Source organism: Hakea prostrata, chromosome 5 (assembly GCF_041222555.1).
Source record: "Hakea prostrata isolate BN-2017 chromosome 5, UWA_Hpros_2, whole genome shotgun sequence".
NCBI lineage: Eukaryota > Viridiplantae > Streptophyta > Magnoliopsida > Proteales > Proteaceae > Hakea > Hakea prostrata.
In genome coordinates this window covers 228228-251160 of record NC_142604.1, presented here as the reverse complement: position 1 = coordinate 251160, position 22933 = coordinate 228228, and the positions used below count along the sequence as shown (strand labels likewise).

Genomic DNA, 22933 nt, shown 5'->3' with positions numbered 1-22933 from the left:
AGATAATTATTTTTTGAACATAGATTATTCTAAATGAATATGAATATAGATTGAAATCATTAAATTGGATATGAATATACATTGAAATCATTAAATATAAGTTTTAAATATGTAAGAATATTTTGACCATTTTATTTATGAGGGATAGGTTTGAAATTCAAGAATTAAAAAACTTTCATTTTCTCTTCTAATTTTAGGCTTTGATTTTCTTAAATTTGTGCTATTTTTTGTAAATTAGTAGAAAATTCAGAAAAGTATTGAATTATTTCAAGTAAAAAACAAATAAAATTAAGAAAACAGATAAAAAAATGCAAATTAATTGAATATTTTAACTTATAAATAATATTCGACCAAACAATGATGTTACCTCGGATACTTGTTTTGAGGGTAAGGAATAGGATTTCTGTTTTTTTTTAGAAGTTGAGGTTCATCTAGCTTGTGTGCATCTTGATTACATTCTCAAAAGGAGACGCCGTTTGTAAGGGTCGAACCAACTACCTCTCCATCGAGAAGCATGAATCTCTGCCAATTTACCGGACCATTTTTTCCCCTATAAGTCAATGACTGATAAATCTTGTACGTGTTTAAAATAAAAAAAAAAAAAAAAGGAAAAAGAAAAAGAAAAAGAAAAGAAAAAGAAAAAGAAAAAAGAAAAGCAAGAGCAAGCGAAATAATAACAAATAAATTAATGAAAAGAGCGACTAAAATCTATCCTTGAATTTGCTGATAAAAGAACCCTTCCCTCGCAAAAGTTGTGTTTGCTGCACTGCGACCTCTCGAGTCTCGACCTGTTCTCTTGCAGTCTCAACTCTTCTTCGTGCTGTTAGGGTAAACTTGGACGTCTTCAACATTTATAGGTAGGTGCGTTTTTCTCAGACTTTCTTATTCGAACTAAAAGATGAAATCTTCTCTATAGAAATTAGCAGCTTCTGGTCCTTTTTGAGTTTTTTCTATCGAAATTTCAAACTGAAGGACTTGGGTTATTGCCGGATCATCTAAGGCATGTGAATAATCTCGAAGTCGACGAGATATTGCATTTCTGGTATTCGCATGCAATCTCGTCTCGGCCTCAACAAGAATTTTGAGTTTTATGAGATCTCGGCAAGATCTTGAACTATTGTTTTAAGATTACTTGGTTTCTCAAAGACACTTGTACTTGTATACTTCTCTGTCCAAGCTGTTGTTGCAATACTTCGAGTGCTTAATGCCATTTCATCTCTTACTTGTTCTGGTTCTTCTTAGCTGGAAGTCTCTATCATGCTCAATTTTTAGTTCTAAGCTTTATTTCAAAGGGCATAAGAGCTATGCGTTTTTTGTGTCTCATTTGCGTGAAATTGGGTTCATCTTTGTCAAGAAGTTGAACTTGGCCCTTAGCTTTTCCCTAGCCCTCTTGGGGCTTTTCCTCTCTACTTTATTCGAGAAAATCTGTCTGGCAAAATTTGCGTAATTATTGATCAAGGCTGGTCGGTGTATTCTCTATTCTTGTACTACAGAATCATGAATAGCTTATGTCTTCGGACTTTCTCCTGTAAATGGTTGACAGTTACGCTATTCTTCCTTTTGAACAAAACAGAATACTTCTTAGTGGTAATAATTCAATTGCACATTCTCTTGCTTGGAAGGCTCTGATGGTTTGGCTCCTTTGTGACCCTGTTTACCTGGAAATGTTATTTCAGATTCCAGTACCTTAATTTCTTCTGCTGGATAGATTTTTTTTTTCCTGCATCCTAACCCCAACGAACAAAAGAAGAAAGAATGTTATTGCGATATAATTATTTGTTGGGAAATAAATCCTCTCTGGCATCCAACAGCTGGAGGAACTTCCTCCAGTAGCTGGATGCACACTGGATGGGGTGGTGTGCTTATCCTTTGTTACCAAAATAAAAGAATGACCAAGGACTATGGGTTTCCACAATGGTGAATCATAGAGCTCATGTTTTTTCAGCTGTCTCAGTGAACAGTTAATTAAATGACTTCCTTTTGAACTTTCACTCTGACTTTGACTCCAACATCCATGCCTTCTCTCATGCCTTATTCTGTTTGCTTCAGCTTATGTTGGACGAGGTCTTACTCCTCCAGTTCTCCTCTTCCCAAAATTACCTGCTTCATGAGCTCTTTTTGTTAACAGCTAAAATTACAACATTGGAGAATAATTTTTCTTTTTGCATATAATGAATTTACTTCTTCTGGTGTTCTTCGGATACTCTTTGATATTTTCTGCTTAAATCCTCCCTGTTTCCATCATAGATGAATTTTGACATTCTATTTAGTACTGTGGTTAGCTACTGACTTTGTTCTGGGAGTAGCTGAATCATTGGCATGTTATTTATTGGTCTTAATAAATCAGATATGTAAGGACTATCAATTTTTCAATTGATTTTTTTTTATCTGCTATCAAATTCTAGGATATGAGAAGCTGAGTTCTTGGTCTTTTTATACCTAAATTGATGTAGCCTCAAGTGAATGAGAGTTCTTCCAAGATCTTCAGATGATCAGCAGTGAATAAACTAGGGTTGATTGATTCAAGTTGCTGTTTAAGGCTAAAATATAATTCTCACTTTGAAATTGGACTCTCAAACTAAGCCTTCTTTTCTGATTTATAAACCAGAACTGATTTTCCAATTTGATTCTTTGTTTCAAACTGTTTACAAATTGCTGACCTGAACTTCTCCAATTTGGAAATTAGGGTTAGGGTTTAAAGGGGTCTCGATGGGGCCTTTGTTTTGGCGTTTTGAGAAGTCTCAGGTGGGGTGTAACAGGATAGGTTTGGGTTAGGGTTCTAGAAGGGAAAGTAAGTAGTTATGGAGGTAGGATTTTAAAAGGTCTAGGGTTTAGGTTACTGTTTCGAAATAAAGGATTTGAGGGGTTTCAGCAAGAACCGACTCAGCCCCCTATTTAGGGTGAAAACACTGATATAATTCAGGTCTGGTTTATTAGGTTTGGACTCCTGTGAGTGTTGGAATTTGGGTTAGGCATCAAGACTCTTGAGTGTCTGGGTAGCTCTTGTATTATGGTTTTAGAGGCCTCAGGTTAAGGCTGTAAGGGGTCAAGGGTTAAATTTATATATTTAGGATTAGGATTAGGGTTTTGAAGATCTAGGCTAGGGTTTTAGAGTTCTAGAGTTAGTGTTCTAGGTATGTTGGGTTAGGTTTTCACAGTTTTATTGTTAGGTTTTAGGGAATGGGAGTCTAGGACTCTAGGGCAGCAAGGAACTAGGGTTTTGGGGGAGTGAATAGGGCTGCAATTGGGATCGAGTACCAATAAAGGTAGGGAGTCAAGGGATCTGCAATGGGGGTAGGGTTGTGATGAAGGGTTTGAGAATTTTGTATTCTAGGGTTTATGGAGAAAAGTACAGAGACAGATGGGCTAGGGTTTGTAAAACAACATTTAAAATATGGAAGGTGAATGGAATCAATGGCTGACTTGTTACTGACTTGTAACACAAGTCTAGTGATGGGCTGGAATGGTGGTGGAGTAGTGAAGGCAGGCTGCAAGCATTGCTGAAAGAGATTCCTTCAAATAGAAAGTCCTAGGTTGCTTACTTGATTACATGGAGGTCCCTTACGGCTGATGATAAGCTCTACTAATACCTTGCTTTTAGGCAGCAACACATGCTTTATTAATTATATTCTGAAATCTAAATTCTTATTAATCTGAAATCTGAATCTGTTAGATGCATAGGCCTTTTATGTATAGCCTTGAATTGACATTCCAAGTACTAGCGTCCATTACTAACATACTAGCCTAATAAGGATCATTTACTCATGTGCATCAGGCCCTTGATAAGGATTATTAATGAAGTCGTATCAGGGCTTGATAAGGTCTATTTTGTTAAGGTACATTACTCTTGATTGACGTGACCTAATTTAAACAAAATAAAAACCATTTTTCGTACTTTGCCTAAATACTAAACTTATGGGCTATAGAATAGGCCAATGACCCTGTAAACCTGCTGAACAGAGGCCCAACACCCATTTCTATCAACCCTCAGTTGATTTCAAAGGGAAATTGGCCATTTGGTGCCTGACCTGCTTCATGAATACAAAAGGAAAATTGTGCTTGGTACATTTGTTAATTATTCACTTGTTGAATGCTTGGTCATGAGTTCCAATTCCCTGGAAACAACCATATGTTAATTATTCGCTCTGGAAATAAGGGCAACACTGCATATGTTTGACCCTCCCCAGATTCTGCTAAACATCGGTAGCTTGTGACTGGGTATTGTCTTTTTTATACCTAAATGCGAAATAGAACCAAATGTTAAAATTCTTACTGGGTCATGGTTTATGCAAATTAATCAATGGAAACCCTAGATTTCTCTAGTAGTTAAGCTTCTAAACAGTGTAATTGGGCCTTGATTATTTTAGTCCGCTACTAAGAATGAAGAAGGTCTTTACAATTTTACATTCACATACTATTTGCTACTGTTTGTGGTTTCTTGTTGCATAAACTGTTTTATGTTAACATATTGGGTGCTAGGTATGTTTTCGTACTGCATTTTAAACCCTCTTGACTGGTTTCATAGCTCAAATGCCTTGGTGGATCTATAGGACACCAAATGGCTTAGGAAGAATATTAACTTTACTCATACCACATAAGTGCAATCAATAAAAGAATTACAATGATATAATGCACTATTTCTTTTGAACATTACACCAGCCATCCAAACATGTCACCTGATGTTTTGAATTAGCCTTGTAACTTGTGCTGCAAGAACCAGTCTTTCAGGATAGGTCACCCTTGGTTGAGGCCTCTAACCCAGACCAACTAATTCTTTGTGTATCTCATATTTAGCCACTATTAGGCCAGTGAGAATGGGGATACTGTGCAATTAGAAAATCTAAATGAGCAAGTGGAGGGTCACACAGGAGGGATGATACTTTGGCTAGTGACAAAATACTTGAGATTCATGTTATTAGGGAGGATGTTGCTCTTGGAAAGGGCAAAACAAGAAACAGGATACTGTATTTCGTTATAAGTAGTTCAGAACTTCATTGAGTTATAGTTCTTTTATTGTCTAATCAGTTGATGAAATTAATGGCGTAGAGTGATTCATACCTAGAGGCCAACAAGAGCATCATCATCATCATCATATCCTTGGGGTGTATGTGTTTTGTATGATCCATTCCCAGTAGTGTGTTTTGAGAAATAGACAACCCTAACGATTGAGCACTGAAACTTCCTCCTGGTTTCGTGAATTACTAGTTTGTGATTTGTGTTGCTAAAATTTCGGATAGTTTTGGTGTAACTGTTTTATTAGATAGACTATCCTAATGATTGAGTACTGACACTTTTCCCTGGTATGGGAAAGTGAATTCATGAATCACTAGTTTTTGTCTGTATCACTAAATCTCAGATAGTTTTGGTGTAATTGTTTCATTAATTCTTGTTGAGTATTAGTGCAGTACCTGTGAATGCCTTTCATTTTGGAAGCCATGGAAGGTGTGCTAGATATACAGTAATGGTTGAACAACTTTGATTTGTATGTGTACTGACAAGGGTTCTGTAATGCAGTGTACTTGGTCATATGGTGGCTGGGTTTTCTACAACTACAAATTTGTTTTTCATTTAGAGAATGGGTGAAGAGGATTTTATTGCCCTCGGCACAAGTAGTGCTAGTGATGGTGAGAAAAATGAATTGCGTGACCATAACGGAAGATCAATTGAAGCTGAGTTCCTGGCTGAAGTAGACACTGTGAACAGGGGAAACTTGGATCAAATTGAGGCTGACGGCAGCGAAAAATATGGGCAACCTGAAGAAGATATGGACTTAGGAACTCCTGAATTGCAAGAGGAAGGGGAGTTGACTGAAACTGTTTCTGTAGCTGAGATGACTAAAGTCAAAGTACATTGTGAGGAGAGGTCTGAACAAAATTTGAATACCATTAACAGCCATAGAACAGATGATAGCTGTATCCTTTGGGAAATTTTTGCTTTCCTTGAACCTTGCTTTTATGAGTTTTTAGACTCTTCAGTTGCTCTTGAACCTTGCTTTTATGAGTTTTCAGACTTTTTAGTTACTAATCTATATCACTTCCAATTTTAGCTATATGTACCTAAACTTATATGTAGGTGGTATTCTGCATTTGTCCAGCATTTGTCATATGTTATCTCTTGTTTTCCATAATTGCTGTCGTCTAGCTATATCAGGTGTCAAGAGAGCTCGATTGACATGTGATGAACACCAACCATCGGTACATGTCATATACAAATCTTTAACAAGGTAGTGACTTAATAATCTTTGTTCACTAAAATATTGAATATTTAAATTTTATTTTGATTGAAAGATTCTGATGGTTACAAAGAAAGAAATTTTGATTCTTTTTTTGTTTTCCCCACTTACTATTTGATAAGATTTACCTGTTTTCCATCGTATCATGTCTCTTTCCAGAGACAGCAAAAGGAAGCTTGAGGAACTGTTACAAAAGTGGTCAGAATGGCATCCTCGGCACGACTCTTCCTCCAATGTAAGCTTCATTCATCAGTGCCATTATACATGATAGACTATCGTATATTTAGTTGAGCATCTATGTCTAACATCCTTTAAGCCTTGTTTGTTGGTGGTAGAACTGGATTCTTATTCTTATTGCCTACCCTAAGTAATTGGGACAAGGCTTTTGGAACAACTCCTGCGAAGCAGGGTGTAAGGCCGTAATGTATAATGGCTAGGCTTCACCTGATTCTACAGGGAGATTGTAAACTCTTCTCCAATAGCCATTGGGAGTTGCTATTTTTCTTGCAATTGTCTTAGTTTATTACTCATTATAAATAAAATGAGAGGCCAATACAATGGCCACAGTTTGATATTTGAAAATTGATGAATGGCTTATGCTTGCTGTAAGAGACAGGCTTTGGTAAGAGACCAAAGTTTATGAGAGACAGACCAAGCCACTAATTGGGAGGCTGGTTCGTTTTCACCATCTTTCATCCTCTTCTCCTTACATGTCAGGTGTTTGTACTAACCCTAAGTTGACTCAATTGAAAAATGACAAAATTACTATAATACCCCTGTTGGTACTAGAGGGCTTAGGGGTTGGGTAAGCTACCCTAGGCCCTGTTTTGGCCCTGGATCTGGTTCACATAGAACTACTTGCTGACCAAGAAAAAATAAAAAAAAGAAACCAAATAAAATGCAATATTTCTGTCGTTCGCTTAAGTAACACAAATTAGTTACTATGGAAAGTAAAACTAAGATGTAAGTCCTAAATAATACTGGCAGCAACTCTCATCCATGCCAGCTGTCCACATGGGCCCACAAAAGATCATGAATAGTGCCACTTCAACGGTGCTATGTGAATTTTACTGGATTTTGCTGTGCCTTTTGTTTCTCATGCTTTGATCTACATCACTATCTCTTCCTGTAGAAAAAGGCCCAAGGAATGAAATTTCTCATGATGAGAGTCAAGCATCATCCATAGAAGGAAAGAGCATGAACATTACGAGGGAGCTAACAGTGGTCTGCAGGGAGAGTTACATATTTGTATGCAGGAGTAAACACCCTGTAGAAAAAGAAGATGTGGGCAACATGAACTATAGTTTTCAAGGCAATTTAGAATGGCAGCAAGATTGTGGAATTTAGAGAGATCAGGTTGAAGGATAATATGAAACTGTAGTGGTTACCATCATCCAATAAGAAGCTGAACAAGTAGGGCATCAGGAAGAAGAAAAGTGGGCCGATAATGTTCTGCCTTGGGTTTGCATGACAGCAACCTGGGATGAAGGGACCGTCGTGCATGACATTCATTTAATGTTTCTTCTTTTTCCATTTTATCCTAGTATTGGAGGTTCTGCTGGTTGGTGGTGATGCTATTCCTGCCCCAAATTCAGGTTCTTTTTCCTAGGAATAGTCCTAGGGTTGGGTCATATAGGTATTGAGCCTTCATTAGATGGGTTCCTTTTTTAATAGACCAACTTAATGGACCTAAAACATGGCAGATTGGTTGAAGTATGAAAGTTCCATAGTTTTTTTCAATGCCCTTATGGAGTTGATACATATTATTTAATTACTCCTAATTAGAACTAATGCATGTTATTTAATTACTCCTTATTATAGTTGATGGGGAGTCCTTGGAAGCGTTGAATTATAAGACCCAAGTCCAATTAGAACTTCTATTTTGAGAAAATTTCTAATTTCAGTTTAGTTAGTTAGATTCCAAGTCTACTAAGGACTTCTATTTTCTTTAGGATTTTTTTTGGCAAGACTGAAAGCCGCCCACCATGTATCATTAGAAACCCATATTGAGATTAATAAAATTCAGTTTTAAGCTCAGGCTTGTTCTTGCTTTGCTATTTCATTGGGAATATGATCTCCACATTGGTAAGGAACCTCCGAGTGCATGGGATTAGGGTCTCTTGTGAAGCCAAGCTGGGATTCCTTTACAGCTGTGGATTCATCCTTCACTCTGGTCATTCCATCTCCTTCAGTGCACTGATGAGGCTCCTACATCTATGTAAGTGGCAGCCAGCATATCTCATGCCCCCTCCTTCTCACTTTGGTTAGAAGTTTTCTTGGTTTTTTGGAATTCCTGAACCAATAAAAACTAGACACCCCATAGCTTCCAATTTAGCCATCCAAACCCAACCAAATTTGGAGGGTCATATCCCTCTACATCATCAACTTTCCCTGCAAGTTTCAACTTATTCTTACCAGCCAAACCCTAGTTTGAACTCAGGCTGGTTCTAATAAGATCTTGGAAGAACTAACCCTCATATAATTGAGGCTACATCAGGTGTAATTTTCTTTTCTTATTTATGTTGTCTTGGTCCGCGGTGGGTGTTCGACTTGTGTTTCTAGGTAATGGGGAGGTTGGTGAGGATAATTACTCCTTGGGTTTTAATTTGGCTTCTTGTGAATACTGTAAAGCAGTTAGTATTACATCCTTATTGGTCTTCCTGGAGGAGTGCTCATATTCCAGAAGAAAATGTTTGACAATATTAGATGACCTGCTCCATGACTCACAACCTATGGAAGCTATAGAGTTGAGTTATTTCTGCTCACTAGCAATTTATTGCGCGTGTTCACTTGGCTATGATGTCTCTTTCCAGATAATTTCGCATAATCACAATTTATAGTTGAATGACACATATAATGCTGTTATGCCAGGACATGAATGATGCGTTGGAATCTGGTGAAGAGACGTACTTTCCAGCAATGAATTTTGGTGCACATAAATCTACTGCAGTGGTATCGTCCTGTTTCTGTGCAGTCAATTTGAATTTTCTTGCTTGAGTGACTGAAACTTCTTTTTTAGGGGTGGAAGTTGAGTGATTGAATTAATTTTTATGAAGTTAGTTCGATTGTGAAAAGCTGGGATTGAAATTGGTGGATTTCCTAAGTCTCTTTAAATGGTTGTTGCGGGTGTGTGTATGTCTCTTTTATCATGTAAAATCTTAACCACATATCAATAACGTCTTATGGATGTAATGATGTCACAGAACTTGTTATAGAAGCTGGGATTGAAATTGGTGGATTCCCAAGTCTCTTTAAATGGTTGTTGCGGGTGTGTGTCTCTCTTTTATCATGTAAAATCTTAACCACATATCAATAACGTCTTATGGATGTAATGATGTCACAGAACTTGTTATAGAAGCTGGGATTGAAATTGGTGGATTCCCAAGTCTCTTTAAATGGTTGTTGCGGGTGTGTGTATGTCTCTTTTATCATGTAAAATCTTAACCACATATCAATAACATCTTATGGATGTAATGATGTCACAGAACTTGTCATATAATGTAGTTCAATTTTGACATCTTTTGAATATTATGGCCACATTTTGATAAACCATTGACCACTTTGTTCCTCTTCTTGAAGACATGTTCAAAGATGCTTTGCCAATCTTAGGTAAAGAAAGCTATGAAGGGTATATTCCCAAGTGTAATAGTTATCCGGCTCCACACTGTACGATGATAATGTTTTGGATATAGAAGTACCAGTGAATCTCTTATGGCTCTGGGTTCACCAAAAAGTCAGATTTGAAGCCAATGCATCTAGACATGTTTGCTACCTTCTTCGACAGTTCTTACAAACCAAATGGTGGCAAATATTAGAGGCTTGGATTTAGATAGAAAGACCCCTCTAATTATGGAGTACCCGACCCGTGGTTGTTATGGGCAAGAATTGGATACTAATGTTTTAGGGTTAATGAACAGTACTTTAGAGCCTTGTCATTTCAAGAACATTAAGGTCCTTGGAAAAATTTAATTAATTAGGGAAAAAAGCACTCTTATTTTTGTCAAGAGAGATTACAAGTTCATATATAAGGAAAGGTGAGATATTTTTTCCCAACAAACTAGGTATAGATGTTAAGTAAATCTAGCTTGCAATTAAATATCTTGAATATTTTCCTATGTATGGCCTTAGTTAAAATGTTTGCAACTTGTTGATTGGGTGGGATGTACATGAGTGATATCATGCTTGTCTCTATCTTCTCTTTCACAAAATGCTGGTTGATCTCCGCATGTTTTGTCCTATCATGAAGCACTGGATTCTTTGCAATTCTGATCGTGGATTGACACAACATTTTTTATTGGTTCTGCCATCTAGATTTTTATGTTAGTTAATATCCTCTTATGCCATAATCCTTCACATGTTCCATGGGCCAATGCTTCTAATTTTGCTTCTGCCCTATTTCGAGACACCAATGGTTGCTTCTTGCTTTGCCAAAGTGATCAGATTTCCCCAAACATATGTGCAATGTCCTGAGGCTGATCATCTTATCATTTACAGTTCCTGCTCAATCTACATCAGTAAAGATTTTGACATCTCTGTCTTTTGTCTTCTTGAAAAACAATCCGAGACCAAGTGTCATCTTTGAGTACTTCAATATCCTGTACATGGCCTCCTTATGCTACTTGGTTTGTTCATGGATTGACTTGCCATGCTTACAACAAAACATATATCTGGCGTGGTATTTGAGAGATAAATGAGTTTTGCAACCAACCTTTGGTACCTGCCTTTGTCAATGGGTGCACTTCCACCTTTGCTTCCCAGGGTTGAACTGAAGCCAATAGGAGTATCAGGTGGCTTTCATTTGAGCTTCCTCGTTTCTTTTACAAGATCTAATACATACTTGCATTATGAGACTGAGATTCCTCTTTTTGACCATGCTATCTCCATGCCAAGGAAGTACTTGTGGTTGCCTAAATCTTTGATTTCAAACTCTTTTGCTAGAAAGCTTTTGAGTTGTTGTCGTTCGTTATCATGATCTCCAGTTGGGACAATATCATCGACATATACAATAACTATTGCACTTTTTCCTCCAAATGAATGCTTAACAAACATAGTGTTATCTGTCTGAGATTAATTATACACAAATCTTTTCACTGCTGTTGAGAACCTGGCAAACCAAGCCTTTGGTGACTGCTTTAACCCATACAACGACTTCTTGAGTTTGCAGTCTTTGTTGGTGGATGCTTGAGTTTCAAACCCAGGTGGTGTCTCCATGTATATTTCTTCCTCTAGATCTCCATTAAGAAATGTATTCTTTGTATCTAGTTGACATAATGGCCAGTCAAGTTTGCCAGCGAGTGTACAGAACATTCTGACAGTATTTAGTTTGGCTACAGGGGCAAAAGTTTCCTGGTGGTCAATCCCATAGGATTGAATGAATCCCTTAGCCATTAATCTCGCTTTAAATCTGTTGATACTCCAATCTGCATTTTGTTTGACTGAAAATCCACTTTCAACTGACTGTTTTTTGCTGATGGTAAATCAGATTTCTCCCCGGTTCCATTCTTTTCTAATGCATGAATTTTTCCCCAGATAACGGCCTTCCATTCTGGTACTTTAGAGTTCATGGATTGAACTTGGAATCTGTATTTGTCAAAACTACTGATAAAGGCATGGTAACTATGTGACAGACCTCCATAAGAAACAAAATTCTGAATAGGATGTTTAGTACACATCCTTTTCCTTTTCTCAAAGCAATAGCCCTATTATCAATAGGAGAACTGACTTGAACACATTCTGCACCACTGTTTGCTGATAAATTTTGTGGTTCTGGAACCGGATTGGGTTCATGACGTTGATCAGATATCTGCAGTTCTTTCCCTTCTTGGGCCTGGTCTTTCCTAGAGTTGGCACGAAACTCATTAATAGCTGCAGGTTCTGATTGTTGGGGTGTTTGACTCAGTTTGAGCTGATGTTTCAGATTCACTTTGAACCATAGGAACACTTGGATTCGGAAGTTTTGGATATAGATAAGAGATGGACTTGAATTTCACAGAGATGGTGACTTACTGGACTCAGTATCCCAAAGCTGATATTCCTGATTAGTATTCTCCCCTTGAATATCAGCTTTGTTGAATGGCGTTTGTTCGAAGAAAGAGACATCCATAGAATTGTAAAACTTTCCTGTGATTGGGGAATAACATTCATACCTTTTTTGGTTTGAGGAGTACCCAACAAAAATGCATTTGACTGCTCTTGGATCAAGTTTGCTTGTGTATGAATGTGAACAAATATAATAGAACAAATATTCTTATAGGAAGAGTAGAAAGAATATGGGTGTTCATATAGGATTGAAGAACTTGGCACGGTTTTTGGAATTTCAAGACTCTAGAAGGCATCATATTTATGAGATAGGCAGCAGTTTAATGGCTTCACCCCAATAAAATTTAGGAACATTTGTTGTAAACAATTATATATTAGTGATCGAGCCACTTCAAGGTGTCTGTTCTCTCTCTGCGAACCCATTTTGTTGGGGGTGTGTCAACACAAAAACTCACATGTATAATCCCTTGGCTTGTAAGGTATTCCCCAGAATGCTGTCAAAATACTCTTTTGCATTGCCCCTTTTGAAATCTGGTTTGAAATGAGTTTTAATCATAGTGTTAAACTGCTGAAATATAGAACTGAGTTCAGATTTTTCTTTGATTAGAAACAGCCATGTGACTAGTGTTATCATCAACAAAAGATACAAACCATCTATTACCAGTGACATTTTTGACTCTATAAGGTCCCCATACATCACTGTGTGTCATAGAAAAAAGATGTGATGCTATATGGAAGGCTAGGATAGGAACTTTGAGTATGTTTTGAGAATTGACACACTTTACATTGGAAAAAGTCAAGGACTAATATTTCTGAATAAAGAGGGAAATACCTTTTGAAGATACATGAAATTAGGATGACCTAAATGATAACGCCATAACATAATTTCACCATTCTTAAAAAGGGAAAGAGATTTTTACTGTTTTGGTATGTAGAATCGACACACACTGCATTGTGTGTTTGCCCTCTAGAAGTTTCCTTGACTTGTAGAAGAAAAAGACTTGAGCATATCCTAGCACTGCCAATCGTCCTCCCCAAATCCAAAACCTGAAATTTGCAAGTATCTGGGAAAAATTTAGCAACTCAATTAGGATCTTGAGTAAGCCTGCTAAATGGTAAAAGATTTCAGTCCAATTCTGGAACATGAAGAACAGAATGTAGAGTGAGGTCATTTGAGAATTGATAGAACCTATTCGTGCCACTTTAGAGATAGACCCATCTGCTAATTTTATTGTAAGATTCTCTTGGCATGGGCTGTACCCATGGAAGCTGTTTGCATCTACCATCATATGGTCCGATGCCCTTGAGTCTACAATCCACAAGTCTTGTTTTTCTGAATTTGCAATTAGTGCACTTGAAAAGTTACCGTTTTGTGCTAAGGATCTTGTTCCGATTGCAGAATTCTGTTTGAGCATCTTTCGCAGCATTTCAAGTTGTTCTTTGCTGATAGGATTTGCATCGGTAGAAGGAGGTTGATCATCTACAGAGACATGGTTTCCTCGACTTTCTTTGTCTATGGCAGGTCTTGAAGGCTTCCAATCCGCTGGTTTGCCATGGATTTTGCAGCAGGTGCCACGTGAATGACCTGGTTTCTTGCAATAATCATACCATGGTCTTCCCTTCCCTTTGTATATTGTCGTTGTTCTCAGGATGTGTTCCACGTGCAGCTGGGCAGAGTTTGCACTGGCTGAAACTATGGTGGATTCTCTAAGCATTACCTTTTTCTTGCTTTCTTCTTGGCGAGCCTTAGAAAATACTTCTCTGATTTTGGTTGAGGCTTCATTCCTGGAATTCGTTGTCTAACATCATCAAGATTCTTAGAGTCCCATTAGAAACTTAAATATCTGCTATCTCTCAATAATCTTAAGGAATTTTTTTTGCATCATCTGAGCAACGCCATTGATGTTCTTCACATCCAATCTTCGCCAATATCGAGTGACGGTATTGTAGTATTGAGTGACTGAGAGATCTATGTTGTCGAAGATCATGGAGTTTTGATTCTATCTCGAAAATCTCTGAGGTATTCTCCTTGATCGATAGAACTCTTTAGCTGCTTCCCAGATCCTCATGAGCTAAGCCATAGAGTAAGAATTCTCACCATTTTCATTGGTCGTTGAGTTGATCAGCTAGGACATGACCATGTTTTCCATCTTCCAATTTCTGAATTTTGGATCTTCGACCTTTGGAGGAGTGACTCCACTTGTGAGTTATTCATCTTTTCCTTTCCCAAAGATGTACATCATGACTGATTGTGACCGCTGTATGTAATTGTTGCCATTGAGTTTGTGTCCAATGATTGGAAGTTTCATATTGTCTGCACTAATGATTGTTGGCACCATGATTTTCAGAAGTCGATGTGATTTCTGATGAGGAAGAGATTTTTCCTTCGGTAGCCATGAGAGTTTGGAGAGTGAGACACCATGGTTCATCTCTATTGCTCCTGTACGATGTAGTTGATTAGGAAAACAATCACTCTTATTTTCGTCAAGAGAATTACTGGTTCATAGATATTATCCCCAACAAACTAGGCTTCAACAATTTAGGACTCTTCAAAAAACGACAAACTAAACCCAAATAGAAATCAATTTAGCTGTAGGAATAAAATTCCCTAAAATAGGAATCCTACTAAATTGGAACTTCCCTAAAATACCTAATCAATCACGAAATTCCACAGAAATAAAACTCTAGTTGTATTGTTTTTCTAGAGCCTGACATGTTCATAAATCATAATGATTGGGTATATGGGGTTTTTGATCTTGACTTTATTTGTTATAATTATGTTCTGTTGATAATTAAAATGCAAGATATGACTCAATATTGTGTTTGCATCATGAGGACTCAAAAGTAGATTGCAAAGTTTTTTGATGGCATCTTACCTGGCATTTACTTATCTATATCATCTTTTACATGCACAAGTCTTATCGGATTGAGAACCCTGGAACTAAAACTCAAAGAAAGGAGTTCAGGCCATTGGATGAGGGTACCGTACCGCTTTATGACCGTGGATACACACTTCTCTTGACTTCTACAGATGGCTCAACTAACTTGGAGAGGTACATGATTTGCTTTAATATAAATTCATGTAAAATGGTGCAGTTCTATATGTGAGGTGCATTGTTTAGAAACTTCCTTTACAACGCTTTGATGCTAAAAGAATTGTAATCTGGTATATGCAAAATGTGTTTACATTTTTACAATTTACGAAGGCTTGATTGGCGCAGCCACCTTAGGAACTCTGCTAACCATATTGTTGAACATGCATCACTCGATGGAGTGTGTGGTTGGAGTGACTAGATTAAATATGATCTAAATTCAAAAGTTTGGGTTTTAGGATTTGACGTAGTTTTGATTGAGGTACGCAAGATCATAGGTTATAGTGGTTTGATGAGGATGAAACTTGGAAGGGACTTAGGCAATGATGTATGGAGATGATCCCTAAAGTTTGAGACACTTTAGCAATTAGATTGGTGTAAAACTAAGTTTGAAATTTGGGGTCTTGGGGTAGTATGGAAACAAAGAGGAAAAAGGAAAGTAGAACTTGTAGTTTAGTAACTCGAAAACTGGTTATAGTTCAACTTATGCTCGTTGAAGATCTTCTAGGACTGCAACTTGAATGATAGAAGAGACTCTTCGGAAGGAAAAGAGAAGAAATCAGAGAAGGGATAGCAATCCTATATTCACTGCTCAGGAGCACCAAAACTCTACAAAATTAATACTTCTTAATCAAGTCTTCCCTATTTGATGGGCATTGCGGAAGAAGAAGAATATAGTTCAACTTATGCTCGTTGAAGATCTTCTAGGACAGCAACTTGAATGATAGAAGAGACTCTTCGGAAGGAAAAGAGAAGAAATCAGAGAAGGGATAGCAATCCTATATGCACTGCTCAGGAGCACCAAAACTCTACAAAATTAATACTTCTTAATCAAGTCTTCCCTATTTGATGGGCATTGCATGTATAAACATTCAAAAATCCTACTTTGACTCATAAATAGACTCCTAAATCCTTCCTAAATGGCATGTAACGACGTAGGGATTTATATGTTAACATAGTCTCTATTTACATACGCTCGAATGACCCCTTCTCATAATGAGAATGTACATAACCCTATTCCGGTCTGGTCCGGTATGGAATGAACTTATAATCAAGGAATTGACTTATAATCAAGGAATCGACTCGATCATTAGATTCTAAGTTCATAAACCCAGCCCATTTCCATTTTGGGCGGAACAGATCTACTAATCTTTTCTTACAATAGAACCAAAAGTGATGTGGATTATTCAAGAATTGAAGTCGATTTGCTTTATAAAAAGAAGAGATCAAATGAACTTCTATGAAATGGTTTCATGGGATTCAGCCAATTGTCTCGATCGTGGGATATCATTGAGAAATAGGAATCAGTTTTATCAAAGGATTTTCCAGCGATTATTTGTAATACAAGTCGGACGATACCCCATCAGATGATTGTATAATGAAAATCAATAGAAAAGAATGCAAAATTCAACAAAATTTTTGATTGGCTCTGGGATGGGATCTTCACGGACAGAAAAAGATTGCAGTCAGTTTGATAATGATTGAGTGACATTGCTTCTTCAGTCCGAACCAAGGAATCTCTTAGATATGATGCAAAATGGATCTTGTTCTATTGTTGATCAGAGATTTCTATATGAAAAATATGAATCGGAGTTTGAAGAAGGGGAAGGAGCCCGACTTCCTGGGGATAAGAGATATAGAGCTGAAGAGAGGGCCAAAAAAGATCTTTCGTGTATAATCATGCATAATCTCGAATGTTATTAGTTCCGGTACGTAGACCAAATGATACAATGCGAGCAAAAGTTCCTAGATTCATGGGGATATAGAACAACATATAAGTTGTCATGCTTGCATATCCATCATTTGAGTCTCCAACAATTATTCCCAAAGGATATACAAACAAGAACCAATCCCAACGAAAAGGCGGAAAAAATGGGATTGGTAAGTAATACTACTCCCAGACCTCCTAGTATAAGACCTGATCCCATAAATACTAAAAGGAAATCATGCATTTGCCCAGGTAAATCCATACCAATACCTATTATAGGTAGAAAGATAGAGATTGCAACAAAGAGTTCTCGTGGCCCAGAATAAAAAAAATAAGAGTTTTGAGCAGGGCCAAGGGATAGTCTCAGGTAGACAGTTTCTTTGGGGCATAGGCCTCCTAAAAGGTAACGGAGGCCTGCAAAGGTTTCCTCGGGCCGGACGGAGATTGGCCCTTGAGTACAAAGGCAAAAGGGAGCTTTACTGCAAGACCCACCCATCGAGTAGGGACGAAAGTCAGAACTAGCTCAATTTGCCGAGTTAGAGGCCTTTGCACAATTCGCTTCTGATCTCGATAAAGCTACTTAGAATCAATTGGCAAGAGGTCAACGATTGCGTGAATTGCTCAAACAATCCCATTAACCATTTTACCTTACCCTAGACTTGCTAAGTCACTCTTTTTCTTCCTGAATGAGTCGCCATGTACATATATTCTATAGATATAGATAGGTAGGTACGCTAGACTATAGTACTGGATTCATAGGATTGGTGTGCCATTCAAGGGAACATAACAACATTCCTTCGAAAATTAAAAAGAAAAATATATTTGAAGGGGAAATGAGAGATATTTTGTTCCACCACAAGCGGCAATATTATGAAGACAATACATTCTTACATTTCCAATTTAAAGTGAAGTATGATACTTAACCCCCTTTTCTTTCATTTATTGCCTATTGGTGTTCCAAAATTTCCTTTTCGTAGCCTCGGAGAGGAAGATGCAATTTAGTTGACGTATAGTGCTAGCGGCTGCTGGTGAGGTATGGAAGGGAGGTCAAATTCGAATTCCCGATAGTGGATACTTTGTAATCCAGTTACTCTTTGTTGCTTAATTGAATTGCAATTCAACTCGGCCCTAAAACTTTCCAAGGCCCGCCTTGTGGTATCCAAGTTGAGAGGGATAAATTGAACAGATATGGTCGACCCCTATTGGGATGTACTATTAAACCAAAATTGGGGTTATCTGCTAAGAACTATGGTAGAGCGATTTATGAATGTCTCATTTTGACTTTATTAAAACCCTGTTGGATCGAATTGTAACGAATCCTTCGGGAATTCGTAAGAAGCTCTTTCTTTATTCTTTACTAGAAGATGTGCTGCTAGGCAAAGCGGTGGAGTACTGCAGCCTAGATGGCGAGAGTCTAGTAGCCGAAAGCATCACTAGCTACGCTCTGACCCGAGTAGCATGGGGCACGTGGAATCCCGTGTGAATCAGCAAGGACCACCTTGCAAGGCTAAATACTCCTGGCAATCATGATATGGATGTCAATCCGGGGCAAATGTTCGGATCTATTATGACATAGCGCTGAGGCGCTCAACGGACTCTTTTATTCTGAAAGACTAAAAAAAGTGCATATAATCAAGAAGAATTCTATCTGACTATTTAGTATCCTAATCTAACTCAAACACTAGCTTAAATACCGAATTAAACTACTAATTCCATGGACTAGCATTGCCCTCACTTCAATGGCTTATAAATTAGGTTCCTTACATCAATAAACCAAAAATAGAAGCCTAATGTCTATAGAACCCACCGACAGGCCAACATTAAGTATTTTTTGCCGCATTGATCCACTGTACCTTCTGAATGGCATCACATGATTTCTCATAGTTCATGTCACTCTCCTTTGAAGGGTCAGAGTCTTCATCTAATGCAGATTTTATTTTATTTTTGGTATTCCAACTTCGGGGAGGGGGATCCTATTAGTTACGTGGATCACCACGTATAACACATGGAGTGGAATGCAGCCATCATTACTTGAACCAATGCCATTCTGTGATGTGGCAGTGCTAATTCCTGTTCACCTTACAGGTGATTGCAATTTGATGCAATATTGAGTGATTAGTATTTTCTTATCGTTTTCAGTTTCCAATTAAAATCTTAAGCGAACCCAAAAGATTTTCTGGCATTCTTTTCACTGAAGTCCATATGTTTGTGCTAGTTATGTAATTGTACATGCTATAATCAAAGTTCACTTGATCTCTTAGTGTTGACATTTCCAGCTAATTGTCAGACACGCACGTATTTGATATACTTTCACGGCAAGCTCTTGATCCTGTATCTTTGCTGGACACTGAGACTCATTTCAGTGTTTACCAAACCACTTAAATTGTTTTTAATTCTTCGCCCTTCACGTTTGTTATCCTTTTTCCAAGTTTTTTTGCGTTAATCACATGAAACAGACTTAGTCCACCATTGCTTTTGTATTTCCAAATTGTGTATCAAATGATTACTTGTAGTACCAACCTATAAAGTAAAGCTAGGAATTAAATCTCAGTCATCACTGACTGAAATCTGAGTTGTCTTGTTTTGGCCCTTGGCTGATACGGAACCCAGGGCTGAAATCCAAATTTCAACCCAGGGTGGCCTAAGGTCGTATCCCTAATCTTATATTCAACAAATTGGTTACACATTTTTCTATTTATCTTGTAGTGGATTGGAAACATTTGAGACCCCACGCTGTTTCAATTGTGGGTCCTACAATCACTCTATGAAGGAGTGCTCAAAGCCCCGTGACAACAATGCTGTCAATAGTGCTCGCCAGAAGCACAACTCCAAACGGAATCAGACTGGTGGTCCTCGTCAGTTGACCCGGTATTATCAAGATACTCCTGGTGGGAAGTATGACGGTCTGAGACCAGGTATTCTCAGTGCATCAGCAAGAAAAGCTCTGGGTATTGAGGTAAGTTAACTCATCCTTTCTTGGTGAAAACTGTTTATTGTTTTGAATTTTCTGTAGTTTTTGGTCTCCATGAATTTGGCTATATTTAGGTATTTTAGCATCAGGTATATGAAGCACCCGGGATAGCTGGGTTTAGATTTCCCCTTCTTATTTGGCAAATCCTTCTAAATGTCGCTTAGCCACATATGGTGACATTAAGACCTGGTCAAATAGTTGGTTGTAAGTATTTTGTTAAATTTTGGGTTAAAAGTTACCCAAAATGGCTGGCTCATCTTCTTTTTCATGTTTCCTAGAAGATTACTATGAACATAAATGGACGTTTTGTGTCCAGAGAAACCATCACTTTGCCAACCATGACGTCTTTTGGGGGAGCTGAGGTCAATTACTTCCACCTTGGAGATTTTGTTCCAGTGTGTGCCCAGATCAGCCAACTATGTCTTGTATGTACTAGCTGACAAAATAAATGACTCATGTATTGTATTTGGGTTCATATCCTACTTTTAGGGGTATCTTATGTTGAGGAACAAAACTGGGTTAGCAATTATTAGACCTTCATTGGGAAGGGAAGTATCTGTATGTTCACTGAAGATAATCAGTATGAAGATCATATTTTACTTCTGACAAACCTGAGATGATTGTATAACTAAGTTATCAAGGAAAATACTTTGTAGCATTTCTCTTGCTCTGCTCCATCATTTTAGATCTCTGGTTGCTTTTATACAGGAGTTTGATCCACCTCCATGGCTGTTCAGAATGCGTGAGCTGGGGTATCCACCAGGATATCTTGGTAAGTGTGTCAATTTCACTTCAGGCTTTGTTTATTTTTACCTTATTCTCTAGTAGTAATATTACGAGTAACACTGTTAGAAAGCATTAATGCTATTCTTCAGGAATACATATGCTGGATATTTTTGGTTTTGGATTTTATGCCATCCTCCTCTTCATCAATACTCTACTGTATTTCTTCTCTTATATGTTCTTAAATTAGTTTTTTCTCTTGGTTGACCTTTTTTAGAGCCAGTAGATGATGACCAGTCGTCAGGGATTGAAATATATGCTGATGAAGAAATCAAAATATCTGCTGATGGGGAAATTAAGCTGGAACAGGAGGACGGGGAAATCCTTGAAAGACAGGAGGATCAAGAGCCAATTGCACCACGGGTAAAGTTGGAGAAGACTGTTGAATTTCCAGGAATAAATGCTCCAATACCTGTGAATGCAGAGGAACGACGTTGGACAGGTCCTCCAGAGGGTTCAAGTCTTGATTTTTCTAGGAACAGATTGCACCACAGGTCATATCGTTCACATCATGGCTTCAGAAGAGGGCAGATCCATGATCAAGAATGGTCCAGGGATCATAGAGATGATGGCCCCCTCGGCTGTGACACTCCCTCTATATCTGGTAGTACAAGTGAGTTTCAGAACCCTGGAGGTATTTCAATACCAAGAAGCCCATTGTTCGGAAGGTCTCTGTCTGAAAGCGGCAGAAGGAACCCTTTGCTTTATGAAGGTTCCCCTGATCATAGTCCTTTGGCATATTCATCCCCCAATCTAATGTTGTCACCGCGTGATTACGGCACCCCTCCTTTTGAGAGTAGGAATAACGAAAGTCAATACTCCAGCTTTAACTCTTCCTCACATGGGAGGGAAAGGTATAACCGTCATCATCAAAATTATCGTCAATGAAAGCCAGTTTCATTTTTACCCTAGATAGAGTCAGCTTGCAGATGTAGCTTGTAGTTCATTTGTACTCGATCTCATTTTATTAAGCACTGAATTTGGATTATTTGTTGAATACCAAACAAAAATGTAGTCTATCTCTGTACCATCGAAAGATGAACTTGTAAGTGGTACTTCCGTGATTTTTTTTCTTCTTTTCTTAAATTCACATTTCATATTTGTGGATGGTTATTGTATCAAATGGGTGTAGAATTGAGATGGTCCCTCCTTTTACCTTTGCAGGCATGTGTTGTTTCTTACTTCTGCTTGGAATATGGCCTTGTATCGGTATCTTAACAAACGTCTGTGCTAGTAGAGCATGTTTTGATTGTAGTTGTTTTGTTTACCCAAAAAAAAGTTGTTTTAGATGCAGTGTTACTGTTGTTACCTTAGGCAACATTAATTTTTTGGGTCAGGCATCCGACGTGGCTATATTGGATGACATTCTGAAACTCTCATGTCCTTGAGACAATTTTCTTCTTTCGTCAGTGTTAGATTGTTAACGTTATGTTAGTTGATCTGTGAATCTAGGTCGGTGATGTTGATTTGTGACTCTGGGGTTGTTGATGTATGAATCCTTGTGGTGGTGATACAAAATAATATATTTCTATAATGGATGATAGATCACTGTCTAGGCAGGCAGTAATGCATTAGTATGGGGAACCAATGACAGTGCTTGCATCAGCATCAACATCAACATCAACATTGTTGGGATAGTAAATTCATTGTGGTGCAGGAGCCACACAATCAAGTAAGCTTTCTCTAGGTCTGGGTTTTGTTAACTTGACATGGACAGACTCGAAGAATTCTGTTAGGTTTACCGACAAAAATAAAAAAAACAGAGGTTGGTGGTTCTGGGCCTTTGGGCTTGGGGCTTGTTAACGTGTAGACAGGTATACAGGTCAGTAAGCAATTTTTGGAAAGTTGATGCAAAGGTCAATAAGCTAAGATCATCTTAGCTACCAAACCTAACCCATCCATTTGGTTGGGAGAAGGTCTCTCTTCCAACTTCCAACGGATATATTTTTTTCTCTGTTTTTGTTTAGAGTGAAATTTACTGAATATTAAAGTTGTGCATACAAAAGCCATGGCTTCATCTACAGAGTGTATGGAGTCAGGGAATGGATTCTTCTTGTCAGACAACTGACAGGGACACCCTTGCTAGGAAATCACGGACGTATCATATC

At 37.9% G+C, this 22933-nt stretch overlaps 1 protein-coding gene across 2 annotated transcripts; it reads left to right on the top strand.

The window, feature by feature from the left end:
* The first annotated feature begins 726 nt into the window (after positions 1 to 726).
* On the top strand, positions 727 to 22077 carry LOC149014237 (uncharacterized). 2 transcript variants are annotated; one of them, XM_089154707.1, is made up of 9 exons: positions 727 to 857; positions 5515 to 5912; positions 6142 to 6223; positions 6392 to 6467; positions 9104 to 9184; positions 15188 to 15324; positions 19778 to 20027; positions 20751 to 20814; positions 21043 to 22077. In XM_089154707.1, the coding sequence occupies exons 2-9, from the start codon at positions 5576 to 5578 to the stop codon at positions 21711 to 21713; spliced, it is 1698 nt and encodes a 565-aa protein (XP_089010833.1). In that variant the 5' UTR covers positions 727 to 857; positions 5515 to 5575; the 3' UTR covers positions 21714 to 22077. The 2 variants fall into 2 exon arrangements, with proteins under 2 accessions (XP_089010833.1, XP_089010835.1); XM_089154709.1 differs by having other exon boundaries at positions 727 to 861.
* The last annotated feature ends 856 nt before the right edge of the window (positions 22078 to 22933 follow it).

Excerpts from the sequence above, each read along its gene's own strand:
- LOC149014237 (XM_089154707.1), top strand. The coding sequence starts at position 5,576 with ATGGGTGAAGAGGATTTTATTGCCCTCGGCACAAGTAGTGCTAGTGAT. Across the intron at positions 5,913-6,141 it reads CCATAGAACAGATGATAGCT|CTATATCAGGTGTCAAGAGA; the intron begins GTATCCTTTGGG and ends GCTGTCGTCTAG. Across the intron at positions 6,468-9,103 it reads GGCACGACTCTTCCTCCAAT|GACATGAATGATGCGTTGGA; the intron begins GTAAGCTTCATT and ends CTGTTATGCCAG.